Source organism: Gopherus evgoodei, chromosome 2 (genome assembly GCF_007399415.2).
Source record: "Gopherus evgoodei ecotype Sinaloan lineage chromosome 2, rGopEvg1_v1.p, whole genome shotgun sequence".
NCBI lineage: Eukaryota > Metazoa > Chordata > Testudines > Testudinidae > Gopherus > Gopherus evgoodei.
In genome coordinates, this window is record NC_044323.1 from 197,473,359 (window position 1) to 197,490,540 (window position 17,182).

Here is a 17,182-nt window from a genome sequence, read left to right on the forward strand (position 1 = left end):
GGTTTGTCTTGCAGTAGGAAGCTTCTGGGTACACATCTGGCTCTGTTGATCTGTTTCTTTATTTCCTCATGCGGGTATTGTAGTTTTGAGAATGCTTGGTGGAGATTTTGTAGGTGTTGGTCTCTGTCTGAGGGGTTAGAGCAGATGCGGTTGTACCTCAGTGCTTGGCTGTAGACAATGGATCGTGTGATGTGCCCGGGATGGAAGCTGGAGGCATGAAGGTAGGCATAGCGGTCGGTGGGTTTTCGATATAGGGTGGTGTTAATGTGACCATCACTTATTTGCACCGTGGTGTCAAGAAAGTGGACCTCCCGTGTAGATTGGTCCAGGCTGAGGTTGATGGTGGGGTGGAAGCTGTTGAAATCATGGTGGAATTTTTCCAGAGTCTCCTTCCCATGGGTCCAGATGATGAAGATGTCATCAATATAGCGTAGATAGAGAAGGGTTGTGAGTGGACGAGAGCTGAGGAAGCGTTGTTCCAGGTCGGCCATGAAGATATTGGCATATTGTGGGGCCATGCGGGTGCCCATAGCAGTGCCACTGATCTGGAGATATATATTGTCATCAAATTTGAAATAGTTGTGTGTAAGTATAAAGGCACAGAGCTCAGCAGCCAGTTGTGCTGTGGCATCATCAGGGATGGTGTTCCTGACAGCTTGTATTCCATCTGTGTGTGGGATGTTTGTGTAGAGAGCCTCTACATCCATGGTGGCTAGGATGGTGTTTTCTGGGAGGTCACCAATGCATTGTAGTTTCCTCAGGAAATCAGTGGTGTCGCGGAGATAGCTGGGAGTGCTGGTGGCATAGGGTCTGAGTAGAGAGTCCATATATCCAGACAGTCCTTCAGTGAGAGTGCCAATGCCCGAGATGATGGGGCGTCCAGGATTTCCGGGTTTGTGGATCTTGGGTAGTAGATAGAATAACCCTGGTCGGGGCTCTAGGGGTATGTTGATTTCTTCTGGTGTTAGTGTAGGGAGTGTCCTGAGTAGATGCTGTAGTTTCTTAGTGTATTCCTCAGTGGGATCTGAGGGAAGTGGCCTGTAGAATTTGGTATTGGAGAGCTGTCTGGCTGCCTCCTTTTGATAGTCAGACCTGTTCATGATGACAACAGCACCTCCTTTATCAGCCTCTTTGATGATAATGTCAGGGTGGTTTCTGAGGCTGTGGATGGCATTGCGTTCTGCACGGCTTAGGTTGTGAGGCAAGCGATGTTGTTGTTCCACGATTTCTGCCTGTGCACGCCGGCGGAAGCATTCAATGTATAGGTCCAGGCTGTCATTTCGACCCTCAGGAGGAGTCCATGTGGAGTTCTTTTTCTTGTGCTGTTGGTGGGAGGGCACCCGTGTATCAGTGCACTGTTCAGTGTTGTCCTGGAAGTATTCTTTGAGTCGGAGACGGCGAAAGTAGGCTTCCAGATCGCCACAGAACTGTATCATGTTGGTGGGGGTGGCAGGGCAGAAAGAGAGTCCCCGAGATAGGACAGACTTTTCTTCTGGGCTGAGTGTGTAGTTGGATAGATTGACGATATTGCTGGGTGGGTTAGGGGTACCACTGTTGTGGCCCCATGTGGCAGGTAGGAGTTTAGACAGCTTACAGTCCTTTTTCCTTTGAAGAGAGGTGAAGTGAGTAATGTAGATCTCCTGTCTTATTCTAGTGAAGTCAGTTTGTATAGAAGTTTGGTTATTAATGAGAGTCTCCAGGTTGGAGAGCTCTTTTTTGATGTTTTCCTGTTTGCTGTATAGGATGCTGATCAGGTGGTTCCTCAGTTTTTTTGATAGAGTATGACATAATCTCTCACTGTGGTCCGTGTAGTATGTAGATAGCAGTGGATTTTTTACCTTTAGTCCATTTGGTATGATGTCCATCCGTTTGCATTTGGAAAGGAAGATGATATCTGTCTGTATTTGTGCAAGTTTCTTCATGAGGTTGATGGATTTCCATTCCATACGGCTAAATGCAGTGCCTTGCATGGTGTCAAGTATCAGAGGGTAGCCGTGTTAGTCTGGATCTGTAAAAGCAGCAAAGAATCCTGTGGCACCTTATAGACTAACAGACGTTTTGGAGCATGAGCTTTCGTGGGTGAATACCCACTTCCTCAGATGCATGTAATGGAAATATCCAGGGGCAGGTATATATATGTGTGCTAGCAAGCAAGCTAGAGATAACGAGGTCAGTTCAATCAGGGAGGATGAGGCCCTGTTCTAGCAGTTGAGGTGTGAAAACCAAGAGAAGGAGAAACTGGTTCTGTAATTGGCAAGCCATTCACAGTCTTTGTTCAATCCTGAGCTGATGGTGTCATCCTAACCACCATGGATGTAGAGGCTCTCTACACAAACATCCCACACACAGATGGAATACAAGCTGTCAGGAACACCATCCCTGATGATGCCACAGCACAACTGGCTGCTGAGCTCTGTGCCTTTATACTTACACACAACTATTTCAAATTTGATGACAATATATATCTCCAGATCAGTGGCACTGCTATGGGCACCCGCATGGCCCCACAATATGCCAATATCTTCATGGCCGACCTGGAACAACGCTTCCTCAGCTCTCGTCCACTCACACCCCTTCTCTATCTACGCTACATTGATGACATCTTCATCATCTGGACCCATGGGAAGGAGACTCTGGAAAAATTCCACCATGATTTCAACAGCTTCCACCCCACCATCAACCTCAGCCTGGACCAATCTACACGGGAGGTCCACTTTCTTGACACCACGGTGCAAATAAGTGATGGTCACATTAACACCACCCTATATCGAAAACCCACCGACCGCTATGCCTACCTTCATGCCTCCAGCTTCCATCCCGGGCACATCACACGATCCATTGTCTACAGCCAAGCACTGAGGTACAACCGCATCTGCTCTAACCCCTCAGACAGAGACCAACACCTACAAAATCTCCACCAAGCATTCTCAAAACTACAATACCCGCATGAGGAAATAAAGAAACAGATCAACAGAGCCAGATGTGTACCCAGAAGCCTCCTACTGCAAGACAAACCCAAGAGAGAAACCAACAGGACTCCACTGGCCATCACATACAGCCCCCAGCTAAAACCCCTCCAACGCATCATCAAGGATCTACAACCCATCCTGGACAATGATCCCACACTTTCACAGGCCTTGGGTGGCAGGCCAATGCTTGCCCACAGACAACCTGCCAACCTGAAACATATTCTCACCAGTAACTGCACACCACACCATAATAACTCTAGCTCAGGAACCAATCCATGCAACAAACCTCGATGCCAACTCTGCCCACATATCTACACCAGCGACACCATCACAGGACCTAACCAGATCAGCCACACCATCACTGGTTCATTCACCTGCACATCCACCAATGTAATATACGCCATCATATGCCAGCAATGCCCCTCTGCTATGTACATCGGCCAAACTGGACAGTCTCTACGGAAAAGGATAAATGGACACAAATCAGACATTAGGAATGGCAATATACAAAAACCTGTAGGAGAGCACTTCAACCTCCCTGGCCACACTATAGCAGACCTTAAGGTGGCCATCCTGCAGCAAAAAAACTTCAGGACCAGACTTCAAAGAGAAACTGCTGAGCTTCAGTTCATCTGCAAATTTGACACCATCAGCTCAGGATTGAACAAAGACTGTGAATGGCTTGCCAATTACAGAACCAGTTTCTCCTCTCTTGGTTTTCACACCTCAACTGCTAGAACAGGGCCTCATCCTCCCTGATTGAACTGACCTCGTTATCTCTAGCTTGCTTGCTAGCACACATATATATACCTGCCCCTGGATATTTCCATTACATGCATCTGAGGAAGTGGGTATTCACCCACGAAAGCTCATGCTCCAAAACGTCTGTTAGTCTATAAGATGCCACAGGATTCTTTGCTGCTTTTACAGATCCAGACTAACACGGCTACCCTCTGATACTTGCAAGAGGTAGCCATTGTAACATTTTAATATTGGTTACAAAAGATTTTCATGAAGTTGCTTTGTCTTTTTATAAAAGAAGTTTCAAAGGCTTAAAAATAAGGTGTGAAAGAATCAAATCACAATTTTCCAAGTGAGGTGTAACAAATTTGTAACTGCTACTGGTACTGATTTGAGTCAATGTAACTTTTATTAAGAAATGCAATTTACCTGAAATGTCATTTGTCACTTAAGTATTCATGCTGAAAGATAGTATCAAACAAGATTTCAAGGTAACTGGTTGATTTAATACAATAGAGAATCAAGTCACCAATTTAAAATGTAAAATTACTACCAGGATTAAACTTTGTACTGGGAAAAAAATATAGTTTTCTCCTCTCCTTGGTGTCAAGTGTAAGGTGATTTATTTATAAACCATCTAACACAAGAAAGTTCAAAAGAAAAACTGACAGAATATGGAAGATAGTAAGGAAAAGTGTCATAGGCATGCAGCACATTAAGATTTTTATCCCTGAGGCAAACAGTTAAAAGGTTGTTAATAGAGAGCACAGCCCAGATTTTGGATGTTAATGTTTATTGCATAGTTAGTGTCATTATTGTTCTTGATGGCAGCAAGTTCTCTGTCTCCCACATCTTTAAAATGGCATAGCAAATTTTTGCCATCGGTAAAAATCAACCCATATAATTTGATGTTATTGGATCACACACAGTATGTTATCTCAAGGTTGTTGAAGTCAGAGCATGCTGTGAACATAATTGGTGAAAGACTTCAGTGCTTTTTAGCACACTCCTGTGGCCATGAAGTGCTTGGCACAGGATTTTTAAATTGGCATAGGCATCTCTGGATATCAAAACTTGAACTCAGTGTCATCACATTTATTGTCTGTAAAATTCCCTGATTATACAGAAATTGTGGTTGATGTAATCAGTGCATAGTGCCGATAGCTCTGTGCATATGGAGTGCAACTCTGTAACTCATTAACAATTTACACAAAACACAGATGTATTTGTCTAACTGTTGTATTATTATTGTGTTTCAGTTGGTGCAAAAAGCAAATGTTGATTATTTGCACTGTTATGTATTGATGCTACATTATGCACACTAAAAAGAAAAAAAGATACCGCTGGATTATCACTCAGAATAACTTTATAACCCAGAGTACACTTTGTCCTTCTAGTTTGTTACCCACTTGTTTTTCTTCCAGCTAAGTTTAAATTCTGCAGAAATTGATGTGTTAGGGCCTGATTTGAGGCCCATAGATGGTGACAGGAGTCTGTCCATTGACTTTAATGGGCTAGGGATCAACTTCCATGCCCTTCATATGCCAAAGAAAGCTACCACCAATGACAAGTTGTTTTCTTTCAAGGAATTTTTACAATAGTTTCTCTTAAATCAGTGTGAACTGCTATTAGGACTTCTTTTCAGAGTAAGCTTTTCTTGTAACGTGCTTTGTTTGAACATTACTCAGTGTGAGTTCCATTGTCAAGTAATTCTTAATTATTGTTTACAGTCAATTCAAATTGGGTCTAGTGAAACCTAGCTGAAAGAATGTTAAGTTCATTGCATATCATGTTGGGAAAATATTTTTAATCTAAGAAGTCATTATAATAGTCTTAGATTGGAAACAGTCCTGTTAAGCCTTTCTCTAAAGGTGTAACACAAGTCTTCAGATTTATTTGTTTCTAAATTCACTGCCTAAAAATAAAGTGTTTTAGAAACTTATTGTCTTTAAAATTATTCCCAATCTCCCTCCCCACTTGTATTCTTGTAATTATTTAGCTGTGTCAGATATTCTCTTACTGTTCAGTATATTTTATTTTCTAAATAGATTTATATTTCTTATTGGATTGGAATGAATGGATACATCTTAGTGTTTCTGTAGCTTCAAACTGTATCTAATTTGTTGAGGATACTTATGTTTAGGGGCAGATAAATTAAGTATATTAGAATGCTTTGAAGGTGCAATGTCCTTTAGTGATCTGCTGTCACCCCCTAACTCTTAATATTATTTTTATTGTTGTTAAAAGTATGGAACTTTCTGGGCAAAGAGTATGATGTGCATGGTAGTATATGCCCTCTCAGCACATGCTTTAGCAGCAACATCTATTGGCTTCTGAGCCAAGATTTCTAAGATTCCTTAAGTTATTTTAGTAACTTTAGCTTTGCTCAAAATCACTCCTTTTTCCCTTTTGAAATAAACTGTCAGTTGCTATTCATGAATAGAATTAAATGAGAAATTATAACAACTTTCTAGAGGCTAATTGTATAGCTTTCTTGATGATATACAGGAGCAAGCACAGATTGAAATCCATACTCTTATATTATAATTAGCCACCAGAAGTCTAGTTGTTTAACTGTTATTTTAAAACAACCAGGTTTTTTTTTTAATTGACTACTTGTGATTTACAAAAACTGCATTCATGTGTGATGAATGCTTACAAACCCATATAATGTGTGACTGAACATGTTGCCATGATACAGAACAAGTTTGCTTATTTTAGTTAAATATAATTTATATGGTGAGACTTTTCTTCATACAGACTGTATAGTAAAGTTTTGGGCTTTGTTTCCCCCACAGGGGAGTATGTTTTGTAATCTAGATTCCTGTAAATAAATACATTTTGTTTACCCTTGTTTCCTCAGGGGCCTTGTGTACATGATGAAGATTCTGGTCTGTCTCATATAGGAAAACCTGCCCTTCAGGCTCTATTATATCATTGCCACTTCTATGAACATTTGAATCAGATGGTGAAGCACTGTTACTTGGGTCGATACACATTTGATTTGAATTGTTCCGCGGGAGACAGCCTGATGGCAGAAAAAAATGGCATAAATGGTAAGTGACATTATTTATAACTTCAATGGTATGTTTTTAAGCCAAATGCTCTTCTAGCTTGGAATTCACCTGTAGGTGTTTTTACAGAACATCGTGTTTATTCATTGCAACTGCCATTTTAAATTGAATGTATACTTAAAGAATTAAGTTGTGTGTGTTAAAAAGTTAGAATTGTTGGTCTCTCAAAGATGTAAGAATGAAAATTTCAGTTCACCTACTCCAGTATCCTAGAGACAATCATGTATTTTGTATATGTTCATGAAAGTTATAGATGGAAAATACCTCTTAGCTCATCCAGTCCGTTTTCCTGCAAAAGGTAAAGATGATGGGAAAATACTTAAATTAATTTAACTTTTAAGAAGTGTGACTTTGCAGTATAATAGCAATGAGAAAACTCAGGGAGGCATTGAATATGTGACCTGTTCTTAAAAGTGAAGTGGCCTTCATAGCCTCTTGAGAAGACACAACTTGTGTGTCTTAAGGAACTTCCACAGGGGCTCTAAACAGAATGGTGCTATTCAGACTTACTCTGATATATAACATAGGAAGGAATGTTGTGTGGTGAATATAAGATATTATTTGGCAACTATGGAAGTACATTCTCTTTGTCCTCAGTGAGTGAGTGATTGAACTCATACTGATGCAAGACAGGAGAGGAGAGTAAGCTGTGACTCCATATATAGGATGTCCAAAACCATTTTGTTATAGTATCTTTTTTACACAGCATTACACAGACTCAGAGAATGCATGTCTAGGATCTCAGCGGTGAAATGATTATACATCACCTTGAAATTACTACTCCTTGAGCTAATTTCCAGCAGGACAACACCCTTACTTGTGTCTTAATTTAATGTACTTTGAACTGTTCTATACCACAGAAAGGTGCTCTTCAATCAGAAACATAGTTTTGAAAAATCTGTCTACATTCATTTTAGGGTCATAGTTGTCTTACACTTCCTCACATAACATTTCTTTTTCATTTCTCACAATAGGTTCTTCTTGGCTTATCCTATCTAGATTTCCTTAAGCTATTCTATTAATTTTTTAGTGTTTGATGTATTTTCCTTACTTACACTCTACAGTGCTTTGAAAGAAGTTCACCCAAGGTGCAAAATATCTATTTCTAAGGGAAGTAAACAAACCAAAACCTATCTTGGGACAGTTACTAGATTTTTATTGCTGCAATTTTTAGTATTTTGTAAATGTAATCATATAACCTTGTGCTGTGTAAAGCTAGGCAGAATTGGGTTTGGTAACTATTTTCATGGAAGACATCAAAGGAAAGCCTACTGTAGTACCATATGGTGTATTGTTGGTGACATAGTATGCGGCACTTTTCGTTCTCTGCCAACCTTTCCCTCTCTTTTCTGGAATCTTAACCGATGTTGGGGATTTGGAGAAGTGGTAGAGGGAACTGAGGTGGTTGGAGCACCAGGCCCAGTTTTATAGCCTCACCCTTAGAATATTGGAATACACCAAGGGAAGGGGTTAAGAGGAGCTCATGTGCACTTCTGTGGCCATTGCTCATAAAAGTTCTACTGTCTGAGCTGCCCCCAGCTGGCACATCCCCTAAGTGGGAATATGCAGATCCTGTCTCAAAGAACTCCGGTTACAAGTAAGTAACGTTCATTTGCTTAGTAACTTTATTTTCTTGGTTGATTATACGCACCTTTCTTTCCAGGCTTTCTCTACTTTTTTGACCATAAGAATAAAATCTTAAAACAACTAATTTTTGAACTATTCTATTTCCTTTTTCTGCAGATTTTGATGACTATATTAATTTTTGGAGAGTTCCATCCAGTCAAAGCCAATCTCCAAGTTCTCAGTCAACATCTGATACTATGGTAAATGCCAAAGTATTACATGCATATTACATTTAATGTTGTTTATATAGTATTTTCAAGAAAACAGACAGTAATGTAAGTGCTTAAACTGTAAAAATTGAAAAACTAAGTTATGCAATCATCAAGCTTTACACTTGTTTAGTTTTAGTAAATTGAGTAAAACCTCTGCATTTAGTCACGTATGCAAGTTCAAAAACAGTGGCTTAATTTGCCCAGTTAAATATGCACGTAAACTTCAATTCTAGAGCTTCTAAATTTGATGAAATTTCCTAAATTCCTGTAATTTACTCTATTAATTAAATCCAAATGAACTTGTTCCTAGTTACTTGTTACTTTGTCCAAACTAATGCTTAATGGTTATACATCAGCATAACGTCACAGAATCATGACAATGTGTCAGAATATCATTGTGTGCAGGTGCAAAGTCACAACATCTTTTGGGCCCCAAAATGTTTTTAGAATATATGAAAATTCCGCAAGCAATGTTTGCAAGACATAGGAGTTAGCAAATCTCTTTCTGGCTAGAAGAATGATAGCTGCCATACAAGACTACAAGCATACATTATCCGTCAAGATATTAAATATAAAGCAAGAGAAAATTGAAATGAATCCTCAGGGCTCAAAGAAGGGAGTCATAGGAAAAAAAGGAAAAGGAAAAAAATATTGTACAACATTCATATCTTACCTGGTGTAAGTTTTACATGTCTTGTTTATTCAGGGTTTCCCAAATGGTGTTGAGATATTGTACAAACATTTTAAGTTTAGTAAAATGTAATTCAGTAAACTTAAAATGATAAAAAATAAATACAACAGAAACCCTTTAATGGTATGTACCTTGAGGTTTCTGTATTATAACCTGAGCACCTGAAGTGAAACTAACTGTATGAGGAACATAGATAGAACTTCCAGCTAAGGCTGCATTTCAGACAGCCGCCAAAAAAAGTGCCCAAAAATGTTGGCAAGACCTGTCCAAAAAGATTCAGGTCTGTTTTGAAAGAGGGGACGTTTGTGGTATCGATGATAGAATTAAAGAGGCACTTGGTCCACCTTGTAAAAAGACCACAAATCTGAAAGTGAAAGATGATACCATATTGACTGATAGGCAAAACCAACTTGACTGATGGATTGAGCATTACAAAGCACTCTATTCAAAGGATTCCATTATCTGTGATACTGCCTTAGCTGCCATTCCCTAGCTTCCAGTGATGTAGGAGCTGGACCAAACACCAACTCTTGAAGATCTAGAGAAGACTATCAAGGAGATTGTGCCTAGGAAAGCAGTGGGCAATGACCAGATACCTCCAGAGCTCCTAAAGGCAGGGGTGAGAGAGCTTGCGAGTGACATTTATGCCCTTCTCTGCGCTTGTTGGGAAGAAAGCCATATACCCCAGGATCTGAAAGATTCAAAGATAATTACTATATATAAAAATAAAGAGGATAGGGAAGACTGCAACAACTATCAAGGGAAGTCTTTGCTCAGAGTGGTCAACTAGGTGCTTGCAAGGGTCCTGTTGAAAAGACTCCAAGTCCTTGCTGAAAGAGTCTAGCCTGACAGCCAGTGTGAGTTCAGAGCAGGATGCTCCATGACTGACATGTTCTTCACATTGCACTTGTTGCAAGAAAAAAGCTGTGAACAGGCACCTCTCTATCTAGCATTTGTTGACCAGCAAAAGGCCTTTGTTACAGTTGGCAGGAATGGCATCAGTAAGATCTTGTTGAAAATTCGCTATCCACAAAAGATGCTCTCCCTATTCAAGGAGTTCCCTGAGGGAATGAAGGTAATCATCCAGTATGAAAATGAAACATCATCCAAGTTTAGTATTGATACTGGTATGAAGCAAGGCTGCATCTCAGCACCCACTGGCTTTGGTATCTTCTTCTCTGTTCTTCTTAAGTATGCCTTTGGAAATGATCAATCTGGCATATTACTTGAATTGAGGATGTAAGGCAGCTCGTTTAACATCAGATCATTCCTGCATAGAAGGCATGGCACCCAACTTACTATTTGTGATGGTCTTTTGCATATGACGCTGTATTCATCTGTAATTCACCTGATGAACTGCAGGTCATGATGAACAAGTTTTCTGATGCATGCACCAAGTTTGGCATGGTAATCGGTATTAAAAAACAACAACAATATTCCATCTAAAATCTATGTCGATAATGAGGCTCAGGACAAGATGGATCACTTCTGCCATCTCAGCTCAATTCTTACCAGCTCACTTAACCTGGATAGGGAACTTGATGCTAGAATGGGCAAAGCTTCTGTTACTTTTGGCAAACTTACCTCACGTGTTGGGAATAACAGGTTGCTAACCCTGAACATAAAGGTGTCTATTTATCAGGCTTGTGTCCTTAGTAACATCCTTTATGGTTTTGAAAGCTGGGTTACATATTCCAAGCAGGAGCAGAGATTGAGCAGTTTCCACTTCCACTGCTTTAGAAAAATCCTTGGAGTTACCTGGGACCAAACAGATCATCAGTAACGAGATCCTTGAGAGAACCAACCTACAATCTATTCAAACTATGCTGGACTTTCATAGGCTTTACTGGTCGGGACGCATGGAGTACATGCCTCAAGATTGTCTGCAGAAGGCTGTGCTCTATGTACAAGTTAAGACCTGCCCACAGCACAGAGAAAGACCAGAACTCCGATATAGTGCCAAGGGGGGAAGTAAGACCTCAAGAAATTCAGCATTCCCACAGGCAGATAGGGAAAAAACTGCACAGAATTGTTCAGTTTGGAGAAGCTAGGTTAAGTCTAGTGCAACTACTGCAGAGAGCCATCAGAGCGCCCAAGCTGAGGCCCACCAGTGAGCCAGGAAGCAGAGTATGCTTCAACTTCCATCTGATGAGTGGACCTGTGGCCACAGTGGGAAGGTTTGCCGCTTGCACATAGGGCTCTTTTCCCATACCATTGCTAAGCACCACTGACGGGCCAACTTTGTCACATCTCTTTTCATCTGTCAAGACACTGACAGCCATAACCAGATGTGTATCTTTAAATTTGACCTTTATCTAATTAAAGGTACCAAGAGAAGATTAGCCTAAGCCCAATAGATGTATGCTTTCCCTGTCACACCTGAGAGAGAGCCTAGATGTTTTAATTGGTGAGAAATAGCAGGAACATTTATGTTCAGTGCAGATTAAGTCTCACTGACCCTAAGTGACATATATTGTAGGATCTCTCTAGATTGCTGATTTTATACCATATCTGCATCTTTAGTTTTCTATCAGTTTGTAGTATGGATAGTGGAAACATGTAATTTCTACTTCTCCGAGAAAATGTTTCCTTTCAGCAGATACAGTATAGTAGTCAGATATGGTGAAAGCACTCTTAAATAAGAGGTTTCTTTTTAACTTTCCCTCTAATTAATAGTATCACTGAATACAAGTGACAATTATATTATGTTTATTTTGTTAGCTTTATATTATAGTATTAGGTGTCCAAAGATCTCAACCAGTACTGTGGCCCAAACATGCTCAGTCTTGTACAAAGAGATAGGAAGTTGTAGTCCCTGTCCAGGAGTGTTTATTGTGTCAGCATGACCAGTTTGCAGTAACTTTTACAGAAGGTGGCACAAATTGAAGAAACTAAAACCATCTCCGAAATGTGGCCATAACTTACAATGGTGACCATCCTTCCCTAGGGAACCTTCTCATTATTTTATACGTGTGTGTTTATGCTCTGGATCCATGGCTATCAAAGTGTTAGACAGTGAGGTGTTTAAACCTGGGATGGCGCTCTCACTAGAACTGATTATTCAAGGTCTATTAGGGCAATGCCAATAGTTTGTTTTGGGGGTGGGGTTAATACTAATGGTAAAGAAAAGAACTTTAATTTGTAAGTAATGGTAGATGAAGGACAAAAACTCAATTTTTTTTTGTAATTTTTGTTTACATTTATGCTTTCCATTTTATTAGCTAACTCAAATACCCCTTACTTCCCTGTCTTTTCCAATCTTCAAAATCTTTAGTTTTTATGCCATAAGAAAGTTTAAATTACTTCTGGTGAGAGGACATAGGTAGTGGTAAAAATATCCTTTTACTGGATATAATGTCTTGTACTCTAAGTTCATCACCAACAGAGGTGATTTGTGAAGGTGATAAGATCTTTCCTTCCTAGAACAGCAGAACACTGTGAAAATGACGTTGTTGTGTTGTATGTGTCCAGTTTAGATCGCAGAAAAATTCTGTTTTTAAGCTTTATCCTGCTGTGATGCTATGATGCCATTACCAGCAAAAGCTTCACTGGTGCAGGAAGCTAACTAGGTACATTTTTATAACCCGTTTAAATTATTGTGGATTTTTACTTACTTAAGACCTTGTTTTCCTTTTCTTGGGCTGTAAGATTCAGGCAGTTTGACAACACAAAGTAGGGATAAGGAAGGTGTTAAGTGTACATGTTTTACCTGTACTATATGCTGTGCTACTAATGGTTTCTTGAACTTTTGGATGACCATAATTGAGATTTCTTCTCTAAGCTTATTCTGTATTGTGATAGACCCAGGCCAGTTGGGTACAACAAAGTAGTAGAAGGCAGATACACTGGCCACTGGATTAGCAGTTTTCTCTTCCCTGACTGGCCAGAGCAGGTGCTGCTCCAGACTAATGAGAACATCTGACTCCAATCCTACATTGCTCGCTCCATCACTATTGCTACTTCATTCTTAATGGCAGGAATGTCTCTTGAAAAAAGTTTCTGCTGGAAGATCACCCCACTGTTATGTCTGGATTCCAGGAGAAGGGGCCACGGAAAGGGCTTCTTTCCTTTCTCTTTCAGCTATTTACACTTGCAGCGGAGAAGCCCTAAAAGAGGCGGTGATGGAGATTGGCCACAGGCAGATTCTCCTCCAGTGCTAGGGCCTAAGCAAGCTAGCGCAGCCTCCTGCTCATCATCCCCGGCCACTCTGCTGCTCCTTTGCCCCCTCTCGCAGGGAGTCAGCCCATGGAATGGGCTGCCCGCCCGGCGCGGAATGGGGCTGGCCTGGCTGGGGCTGCTCAGGAGCTGGGCAGCCTCCAGGAGCAGAGGGGGTGGCTGGGCCCCGAGCTGTTTGCTGCTGCCCCAGCCACCTGCCGCACTCGGTTCAGGCTGATCTGCTGCAGCTGCTCCCAGTTCCGCCAGCCTGCGCTTGCCTCTTCCCTCCTGTCCACCTCTCGCACATACACAGGCTGGGGGAGCCACTGTCTGGCCTCAGTGAGGCCTGCGGGGTTCTACCGCCCGCAGAATCAATCCTCTGCAGAGCTAGAGCTCCGACCTTGTCCCTGTGAGTCTGGCACTTCTAGGAGGTTTATGCTAGCCTCAGGGGCTCACTGCGACCTTCCACATAGCCCTTCTCTCCCTAGGGCCAGGGTTACAGTCTACTGAGCCCTTCTCATTATAAGCCAGCAAGGAGGTTGGTGAGAGAACGCCCACAGTCTCTGTTGTCCCTAGGGCTAAATTCAGAACAGTTTAGCCTCCTATCCTGACAGGGACCTATCTTCCCTTCCCAGGAGGTGTTTCTGTAGTGGCAGGTTGGAGGGGACCCCGGGTCCGCCCTCTGCTCCGCGTTCAGGCCCAGGGACCCTAATGGTAGCTGCTGTTGGTAGCTGACCTTTCACTGCCAGAGTTGCTACATTTCCCTGGGCCACTTCCCCACAGCTCTCCTGCTTCTCCCTTCTTCACCCTTACCCTAGGGCTCCCTTACCTATGGCTTGAGGGTGTCTTCATTAACCAGCCCTTCAGCTGCACTTCCTCTCCTCTGCCTCCCTGGCTTTCCACAGCCTGACTGGAGTGAGCTCTTTTGTAGTATCAAAAGGGCCTTAATTAGAGTCAGGTGTTCACATTACCTTAATGGACTCACCTGACTCTTTGCAGGTTAATTGGAGTCAGGTGTTCTCATTAATCTGGAGCAGCACCCACTCTGGCCAGTCAGGGAACAGAAAACTGCTAATCCAGTGGCCAGTATGTCTGCCTTCTACTGCTTTTGTTGTACCCAACTGGCCTGGGTCTATCACAGTATGTAATAACGAACTCTTTCTTTCAACACTTGGGCACGCTTACACCTTTGCTGGTTTATGTAATGTTATTTGCTAAAGGTTTTTCTATGACTGCTGGAGAGTTTCTTTAAAAAGAAACAGATTTAAGGCTTTAGCCAATCATTAAAAAGATTTTCAGAGTGAAGGTGCAATGCTGAATAAGTGCAGAGTTGCCCTAAGTGGGCATCTCTTCACTTTGCTGACCATTGTGACTGCTGCTTTGTATTTGGGCCTGGGTTTTTTGTCAATGAGTCTTCTGATTTTTTTATTTTTATTTTTTAGTAGTTTGGGTTTATTTTATTTCTGGATCCTGACCTTTACCAAATTACAAGACAGCTGTGCTACACCTTTCTTTCTGCATGTACCAAGGCATTTCAGACCTGTCCATGGGCCTGCAGGGATTGGCCAAACCACCTTGTGTCAGATTAGCCGCTTCTGGTGATGCAGACGGTGGCGATTCAACACTCCTGTCTTACCCATTAGCTTCATAACTTTTTAAGTTGATTTGAGGAAGTTGCAAGCAAGGCTTTCACATTATCCACTTCTTAGGGGACTTTTTTCTTTTACTTTTATTTCTTTCTCCCTATGTTCCTCCCAACAAAGCTGAGCAAGTCTAAGACTAAGAGGTGAACCCAATCTGAGAAGAGACCCTCTCAGACCCTCAGATCTCCCAGAATCAGCAAACACTTGCTCAGAAAGTACTTCACAAGGACATCAATCCTCTTGAGTGCTTGGGATTCAGCAAACTGGTCTCTGCTTATTCAAGGATTTTTCTTCATGAGTAAGCCCAAAGTTACCCCTGAACAACCTGGTCTGGTCCACCTCTAAAGGAATAAGTGACAAACTCCTGACCCTGATGCTTAAATGGTCAGTTAAGACCACTTGACAAGGAATCTGACATCCATTTAGACTTTTTCCATCTGTGCAAAAGGAAGATCTGAGTTCTGTTAGGATGATTCCCTGCACTTCGTCTCCAGTTATTGGAGAATGAGGAGCATCATGTGTGATGTGGATAAGCTCAGGACACATCCACCAGCATGGGTTATGACCGAAAAGGAGAGAACAGACAAAAAAAGTAGTTGGTCCTCAGGGGGGACTACTATGTGCTCAAAAGGTAAAAGGAAATCAAAAGGACCAAATATATATATTGGATAAAGTCCCAAAGCTGTCCTGTTACTCATCTATTTCCACAACCTCTAGCATCTACCCCAAAGAAGGGAAGCTCCACTTTGGATCACAGTAACAATGAAGCTGAGAAGCATAAGAAAAATTTTCCATTCAACTTCATTCCTTTTTCAAGGAGGAATGGGAAACTCCTAACAAAGGGAAAAGGCTCTGTCAGGAAGCTTTGAAATTCTGTAGGATAATAGAAGCTTTTCCCTTCATCCTCCCCAAAGCCAATATAGCAATTGTACTCCCCACGGAGAGCATACTTTCTGCAGACAAAAAGACAGAAGCCACTCTTAGAAACTTTTTCAGAATCCCTGATAGCTTTATTTGCAGCCACATGCTTCACTAGAGCAACGAGCTAAAAAGACCCGATCATCATCATAAATTCAACTTGTATTATGGAAAATATTTGTAGCCTCTGCATTTGTGATTCCCTGAAACTGGTAGCAAGAGTTGTGACATCCAGCCACTGAAATAGCTATTTAAAGCACATTCTTGGTGCCTCAAAACTATCTGGTGGACTCATGTTTGAGAACTATTGATAAGGTGGTCTCTGATGATCTGGACAAGCTAAAGCTTCTCACTCCAGCAAAGTCCTAGGCTGACTACAAACCCTTGGCAAGGGCAGAGATTCCTTTTTAGACAAATCCAAAACCCATTGAAGTCAGTGGTGTACCTTTCCATTGATTTTGGTGGGCTTTGGATGAGACCTTTTGTTCTTGCCTACAGAGAAAGCGAAGGGAATCTTCTTATGCCAGGGGTAAAATCTGGACATGGAACACCCACAGGAAACCCAGACCAGGTAACAAGTCCAACCCATCCTTCAAGTCCAGTCACTGATTGTAATCAAATGTCTGCATCCAGAAATAAGTCCGGGGGCAGGGTATCCCACTGCTCGGATGCTAGGTTCCAGCTGACTTCAGATTGGTGGGCATTGGAGAATGTAGCATGGATACTTGTTCGACATTGCTTATTCATTACTTCTTTAAATTCAAGAGACACCAAGAAACATCAAAACATTTGTGAGGAATGTGGGAGCTATCTGTACTTTTTATGAACATTGTGGGAATCCCCATTTGATATTCAGTGGATGACAGATATAAGGAAGCCTTATGGTTAACTCAGTGCTATGGGGCTCTGTAGGACTACAGGAAAAGCAGACAATGGATGTGGTTAACCCCAGTCCCTGGTATTCAACACATAGTACAGGTGCTAGTTCCTTTGTAAGTTGACCCATGCTATGCTCTCATCAGCAAGCAGGTTGGTGGCCCGGAAGGGAGTGGGAAAAACTTCAGGCAGGAGCTTCTAAACCAGGGGTCAGCCACCTTTCAGCAGTGGTGTGCCAAGTCTTCATTTATTCACTCTAAGATTTTGCGTGACAGTA

At 41.6% G+C, this 17,182-nt stretch overlaps 1 protein-coding gene across 1 annotated transcript in view; it reads left to right on the plus strand.

Moving 5' to 3' along the window:
• RTTN (rotatin) overlaps window positions 1-17,182 on the plus strand; it is a 178,085-nt gene that overhangs the window by 104,221 nt on the left and 56,682 nt on the right. The window contains 2 exon segments of the mRNA XM_030552664.1: window positions 6,574-6,766; window positions 8,528-8,610. Of these exon segments, the coding sequence (XP_030408524.1) occupies window positions 6,574-6,766; window positions 8,528-8,610 (276 nt within the window).